At 47.2% G+C, this 7806-nt stretch overlaps 1 protein-coding gene across 1 annotated transcript in view; it reads left to right on the top strand.

The window, feature by feature from the left end:
• Nucleotides 1-7091, top strand: part of lrp8 (low density lipoprotein receptor-related protein 8, apolipoprotein e receptor) — a 160101-nt gene extending 153010 nt beyond the window's left edge. Inside the window, exons 16-18 of the mRNA XM_062556383.1 lie at nt 1491-1847; nt 5129-5197; nt 6778-7091. Of these exons, the coding sequence (XP_062412367.1) occupies nt 1491-1847; nt 5129-5197; nt 6778-7091 (740 nt within the window). The remainder of the gene's footprint in view (nt 1-1490; nt 1848-5128; nt 5198-6777) is intronic.
• Nucleotides 7092-7806: the final 715 nt, after the last annotated feature.

Consider the following 7806-nt stretch of genomic DNA (forward strand, 5'->3'; position numbering starts at 1 on the left):
CCGTGTCACAGCTAATTACCATAAAGTTAACTGAGGCTCAACTTTATTTTGACGCCCGTGAAGCTCATGAAGCCACGCTCACGCCCGGAACGCTTTTGAAGCCGGTAACGCCGACTCTCCATAGGAAATGAATGATTTCCGGCGCTCTTGAAGCTTTTGAAGCTCTTGGTGTGAACGCACAGATACAGGTCAACCTCTCAGCAGCCTGAGGATTTTTCTTCTTAGAGTGTGATGGTTTCTCCAGATGAAAATCCTCAAAGCGTTTAGATGGTTTGACTTGTCTTCTAAGGCCATAGGCATTCGGGGCTCGCCCTGTGTTGCCCTGTAATGTAAAGGTAATGTTATTCATATGTGTTAGATTTACCTTTACACTTCAAATGTGTCTTCCAGTGGCTTAATTCGACATTTAAAAAAATTCTGAACGTACAAAAAAGATGAATTCCATCAGAAGTGTTACAAATACCATATTGAATAATTTCTTACCTGTTCCATAGCGTTTGGTGAAGAAATTGTTGAATGAAATATAAAATATTGAAGAGCAATCAGTTTTCATGAGCAAAATTGCATAGAAAGTGAAGATTCCAAGTTATGTTTGGGTTAGGTTACCAATGGTGAAGGTTCTAAGGGTACATGATGTCATTTAGAATCTTCACCTTGCTTCTTAGAGTGATTGTGATGCGTTCTAATGTTTTTATTTGAACAGATAGACATTTCCTGGAGATTTTATACAGATTTTGAACAGCTTAATAGTTAAATATAATTAAGCCACTTTTGTCCAAAGTAACTTACAGAATATGAACTTTACAATAGCTGAAATGAACCGTTATTTTAAAAAAAAAAGTAAAAAAGGTCACCTTTAGCATTATAGTAATAATATCAATAACAACATTAAATATCAGAAATTAATCAGAATGATTTTTCTGTTGAATCTGTGGTAAATAGGCTATAAACCACAAACTCTGCTAGAGAATTAAGTTCTAGATTATTAGAACCTTAGTTATTTTATTTATCTAAAAATTATTTTCAGTGATTTTAATATTAAGGTAGAAATTTAACTTATTTCTTTATTCATCGTCATTTTCCCAGTAAAGTAATAAATAAATATATATATACAAATTTATATTGAACATGGAGAAAACCTTGACAGTTGTGCAGTGCACTAGCTCCCATTCAATAGATATTCGCAGGTGTCTACACAGACTCCCTAAGCACTCGCTTCCTTCTCCCCATCTCCTCAGGCTAGACTTAGCACTCGATAATCTGTCTCCGCACTCTGCAGCTGAGAAACACTCTTCCTTGCCTGGAGATCCTTTCATTCTTGCATCCTGTGTGTCCTGAAACTCTCCCTCATTTTTAATCATTGTTTCTCTCTCTCTTTCTTTCTCTCTCTCTCTCTCTCTCTCTCTCTCTCTCTCTCTCTATCTCTCTCTCTCACACACACACACACTCTCTCTCTCTCTATTTGCTTTTTTTTTTATCTCTTTCTCCAGTGGTCAGACCCAAAACCACAACAGCAGCTCCAACGACCACAACCACTACAACCCAGCCAACAACGAGCACCACCACCCCGACAACAACAACAGCCCCCTCCACCACCACAACCACGCCGTCCACCACATACATCACGTACACCTCCTCTTCCTCCTCCACCACCATCAGCACCACCACCACCAGATCCACGACAGCCTCCACAACAGCCCCGCCACCGGTGCACCACAGCCCTGCCTCCACCACCTCCACCCCCAGTGCCAGGACCCAGGCCTCCTCGACCACCACCATCAGCACCACCTCCAGCAGTACCAGCAGCAACAATGTTCAGAGGGTGAATGCCAACTTGTCACACCGGGGTGAGTGTCCTCCTGTAAATTATCTGTGTGTGTGCCTGTGCCTGTGCCTGTGCGTGTGCGTGTGCGTGTGCGTGTGCGTGTGCGTGTGCGTGTGCGTGTGCGTGTGCGTGTGTGTGTGTGTGTGTAGCAGTGAGAGCTATAATGAGGGCAGTGCCTGCATTTGTTATGGCTGGAGTGCAGTGAGCTTTTGGGTATCCAGGCATCACTCTCAATAGTGGAGATAGCAGGTTGCAACAGTAGAACTGCTTCTCCTCTCCACTGTGTTTTGTAACTCTGATGGACTTGTTAAGAAGCAGAGCTCTATAAAAGGTAGAATTAATGAGAGCGGAACCAGTCCGCTCAGAGTGGAGTACTTAAACTGTCTGGACCTGAGCATCTCCACCTCTGGGCACTCCTGCTGGTCAGAGAGGTTGTGTGTGTCAGTGTGATTAATCCACTAACATTTCTCTCTGCTGCAACAGCACAGACACAATGTGGTCCTTTTCAATTCTCGTCCTCTCCCTCTTTCTCCGTTCTTAATCTTAATCTCAGATACTGTTTCCTCAACTTCAACTACCCAATGACATTGATCAAAGTCAAAAGTAAACTTCAGGTCTGCTTCGGAGACAGCCGAAAGTGTTGGACCACTCTTGACTCTGCTCGCTTAGTTTACCCCCGATGAGCGTCCTGCTCTCATCTCTCTCTGAGCTGGCCTTAGGGTCAGTGCAGGACGGAAGCCCCCCCCCCCCCCCCCCCCCCCCGTCAGGGCCCTGGAGTGAGCTGGGGCCGGGTGGAGAGCAGCTAGACGCTGCTACTGGGCTGCCTGCTTCTCTCATCTCTGGGACGTTCTTTTAGGACGTTCTTTTATTCATTTCTTGCTCTACCAGTCACTCCTTTCTTGTTTTCTTTGTCTGTCTTGCTTTGTTTGGAGAGATGTTTGCATCTAGGGGTTCTGTCTCTTTTGCTTGGCTGGCTTTCAGTCGGCCTATTTATCTATAGTAGCTTATCTGAAAGCACAGCAATGTTTCGCTCTTGTTCTTAACATGTACATTTACATTTATGCATGTAGCTGAATGCTTTTATCTAAACCCACAAAATAAGGAATAACATGGTAAATGAGGAATAACATTCAATATTCATGTTAGAAGTATAAAAATGTTCTAAGGTTCTTGATGAGCACATGCCCACCAGCATATGTTGTACCAGGGAAACAGGTCAAAGCTGGGAAAAAGCCGAACCAGAACAGTGTGCCGGAACATTCTCAGGCCTTCCACTGGGAGCAGAGGCATAAATAAGGGCTCTTAAATATTGATGCCTTCCTCTTGTCATCGTATATGAGGTGCTGGAACTTTCTATTAGATAAAACTAAAAACTGTGTGCCACTGAAAGATGAATGCTGTGTGGGCAGACGCTGTGGCTGCCAGCGAGAACCCACCAGTGACTCGGAGAGGCCGATGTGAAAGAGCTTCTGGATGAAGAGGGAGGGTGAGTGGGAAGCAGAGGAGCAAGAGAGAGCCTGTGTGTCAGAGGGAGACATAGAAAAAAAAATGAGTGCATGTGCATATGTGTGTGCGAGAGAAGGATGAAGAGAGGAAGAAGGAGAGAGAGAGAGAGAGAGAGAGGAGAGAGAGAAAGAGAGAGGATGAAGGAGAGATAGAGGCCATGGAGGGCAGCACTCACAGCCCACAGAAGAAGCAAAATGCATGTCTGAGGGACTTGGTGCATCTTTCAGGCATTACAGCACAAAAAAGAGATTGTGGAGGTTTAGTGGGGGAGACGGGTCCAGGCTTTTTATCCAGCATGTTATCCGTGATCATGTGTCGACTTGTGCCGTGGATTTTCCCCCCGTCTCCCTCTCTTTCCGAGTTTGCCGACATCAGCAGCACCAGGTGCATTACAGCCCCATCGGCACGGGAGAACCGTGTGTGGTGTGTGTATGTGCATGTGTGTGTGGCACCCCGAAGATGAAAGCTGACAGCGCCGCGAACATTGTTGTCGCAGATCCATATTAAACGGCGGCGGTTGCGATTCTGTCAGGATGAATCATGCGGTGTGTGTGTGTGTGTGTGTGTGTGTGTGTGTGTGTGTGTGTGTGTACATCTACACACCGTCGCGGAGCACAACTCCTAATAACCTGAAAATGAAAGTCCCTATCTTCTGAGCACAGGCTGCCAATCTGTTTTGTGAACAGTGTGCTTCCCTGCCACAGGAAAAAAAAAAAAAAAAAAAAAAAGTTGCCACTATTCATGGGACAAATTTTAATAATGTTTTACAATCTGCTCCCCGATGATTTGTCGGCCATGTGGAGATATGACTCATTTGTTGATGTTATCTGTCAGCCATGTCGACAATACTAATACGAGGCACCACATCAACTTGCCACTCTCTTCCCAACGGCAAAGATGTCTTGAGCTAAACAGAGGTGTGAAATGCTCTGTCTTTGCCGCGTATTGAAGCCACCGTACAATTACACGATATTCATGGGGGCGTTATCTTCATTTTGAGCGAGATCTTTCTTCTGGCTGGAAAGGAGGGGGGAATTATCCACCCCTATTTTATTGTTGTTGTTGTCGTCGTCGTTCCTTTTGTTTTGTGCTCAACATTCTGTGGATAATCAGTAGCTCCATCTGTATGCTGGGCTTGCACTCTCCGCCCCTCTTAATCTCCAGCCCAAGACTCCATTATCAGTTTCTAATTACAGGAGTGCTAATGGAAGCCTCTGTGCTAATTGTGAGATTGAGGCAGGATTTATATTCGGAGATGGGCTTGGCTCGACAGAAACCTATGGCACGGGCCGGGTTGAGCTAATTGTCTGTGTATGCGATGGCCATTACGGGACGTATCGTAAACGCTCATCTCGTTGTGGTCATTTTTTGTCTTTAGAATTTAATACAGTATGTGTGTTTGTGTATGTTTCTGTATAGCTATGGTGGGAAGGGATGTTTCAGGTTCACTGCAAGGTCTCTCTGACTCTGTCTGTCTGTTTCTTTATGTATTGTACTGCATTTTCTTTCTCCTCCCTTGTGTCTTCAATTTAAAATCTGTTGTCCATGTGACTTATCGTGGTTTAGCCATATTGAAAAATAAGCCATCACTGATGGAAACAGATCACAAAAAACATGTCTGTTGTTGACACAAAGGAGAGTAAAAATACGGGAAAAAAAGAACAATATTTTTTCTCTTTTTTCTTTCTCTTCCCTCTCCCTCTCTCTTACTTCTGCTTTATCTTGCTTCCCCTCCTCCTCCTCCTCCTTTCCTCCCTCCTCCTCCCTCTCTATCCCTCTCTTTTATCTCTCTCGCAGCTGGGAGCGAGCACTACCTTTTAGGCAACAACATAACTGTGGCGGTTTTGGGTATCGTCATTCCCATAGGTAGGTATGGCTGTGCATACTGTGTGCTCCCCCCCCCCCCCCCCCCCCCCCCCCCCTCCCCTTCCCCTCCCTCTCTGTATGCCCCCCAGCTCTGCCCAGCCTCTCCCACAGCTTACTGGCCCCGACATCTTCATTCAGCTGCAGTCCGAGAGCTTCCAAGCCCACTTGCATGATGCCTTCCCCCTAATGCCACACACACACACACGCACACACACGCACTGACACACACACACACACACACACGCACTGTCCTCAAGGGTAGTATATACATATTTATGCACGCGCAATAGTGTCAGTCAAATAGAAGCGAAACCTCATCATGTCGATAATGACAGTGGCAGTGCCATAGCCATTGCAGGTGTAGCAGCGTTGGCGTTTAGCGTTCAGTTGAAAACACCTTGCCCTTTCCTCGCCCGCTCACACACGCTTAATTGCCGAGCGGTAAAACAAATTAGCGTTGTGCAAATCCAATTGCGGACCCCGCTGTGAAACTCGGTCCCCTCGCTCATCGCTCTTCTGCTCGGGGAAATTGGAGAGACTCCACCCTCCCCCTCCCTCCTCTTCCTCCTCCTCCTCCTTCTCCTCCTGCTCTTCCTCCTCCTCCTCTCTGTCTCCCTCAGCGTGGCACTGTAATAGCGTTGGCTTCAAATTGTTATTAAGACGAAAAGCCGCGTCCAAATGAAGTGTTTACATGCTGACGGTGCGGATGTGAAGGAGCGGAGAAACACACACACACACACACACACACCCACACACACACACATTATAGAATGCTCTCGGGTGACCCCGATAACAAAAGAGCAATTAAAGGAGAGCATGAGGGGAATAGCGCAGGCGGTCGGGCAGTTTAGAAACGTGGAGGGGACCACATCGCCGCTGCAGAGTGGCCAGGCATGGTTATCTTGTCCTGCTGAATAACAATGCAGCACAGTCGCATGCATGTGCACACACAGACACACACACACACACACTCACACACACACATATATACACACACACGCACACACACGCACACACATACACACACACGCACACACACACACACACACTAATGCACAAACACGTACAAGTATGCACACATGCATTCACAGGGGCGCTTTATGTCGGTCCCTTGGCTTCCAATGCTTACCCTTATCTGCATCCAATTGTGAGCAAACACACATACACACACACACTAGTGTCTGTCTTTATGTATGTCAATATATTTGTTCATCTGTCATTATGTACTGTTGGCGTCCACTACCAAGAATGCATTGAAAGCATTTGTCAAATGCAACACATTCCATATTGTTTACCTTGGTTTCTAAGTACATGACTATCTTGCCATTGTCCCTAATATAAATGCTTTCAGTACATAATTGTGACATATACAGACATTGGTGTGTGGGTCCGTGTGTATGCAATGGTGGGTACGAATGTGTTTGTGTCTATGTGTCCGTCTCTGTTTGTGTGTGTGTGTGTGTGTGTGTGGGTGTGTGTGTGGGTGTGTGTGTATGTGTGTCATTAAGCGCTGCTCCTTGTCCCCTGGCTGTGTTAACGCTCCCGCCATTGTGTGTCGACTGTGTGTTAAACGCATGCAGTTCCTATCCTTGCCACAGTGGTCATCGGCCTGCTCTGCACCGGCGGCTACCTGGTCTGGCGCAACTGGCGGCGGAAGAACACCAAGAGCATGAACTTCGACAACCCCGTCTACCGCAAGACCACCGAGGACGACGACGACGAGATCCACATCGGCCGGACCGAGCAGATCGGACACGTCTACCCCGCAGTGAGTGGCGGCGCCCGACAGCCCTTCCTGGCCCTGCCGCTGGGTGGTGGCGGCGGTGGCACCGGCGTGCCCGACCCGGCGGCGCACTGGTACTCGGGCGCGCCCATGCTCTCCAGCGCCAAGTGAAGCGAGAGGGGCGCAGTGCGGACGGGTGGCGTTGGAGGTGGGGGGGGGCGGGAGGAGACTGGATGGAGGAGGAAACGCTGACAACCATTTTTGAGGATGGGTGGTGGGGGGGGGGGGGGGGGATAATAAGGGGAGAGGAGCCTCAGAGAGTGGCACAGCAAAAAGTGGGACGTGTGTTTTTGTTGTGCACCTGTGCACACACACACACACACACACACACACTCTTATAACGTTACTCACCTTCACACACACACACACACACACACACACACACACACACACAAATACACACAAATACACACAGGCACACACAAAGCATGCACATATTTGAAATGTGTGCAGTGCATCACTACACGCACATAACCTCAGCCATCCCATTCCTCCCCGTTTCCATCCATGGTTCTCGTGCCCATGTGTTTTGAGCGCCTCCTTCCGTTAGTGAAGGGAGCGTAGAGTGTGTGTTTGTGCTCCTGACGGGGCGCAGACTGTGTGTCCTCCCACAGTCTTTCTTTAGCTTTATCCTCCTTTTCCCTTTGAAAGGCATTGAGATGGTATCCTTCCTCAAGTGGTTCCTCCCCTTAAGACTGTTTATCAAAAGGACCCTGTAACTGCGTATAGGAATACAAAAGGATGCCAGCACCTTAGAATACAAGACAATCGATTTATTTGTGTATGATAGAATGCGTTCGTATTTATTTAGACATCAGTTCCGTTT

Source organism: Sardina pilchardus, chromosome 15 (genome assembly GCF_963854185.1).
Source record: "Sardina pilchardus chromosome 15, fSarPil1.1, whole genome shotgun sequence".
In the NCBI taxonomy this organism is placed as follows: domain Eukaryota; kingdom Metazoa; phylum Chordata; class Actinopteri; order Clupeiformes; family Clupeidae; genus Sardina; species Sardina pilchardus.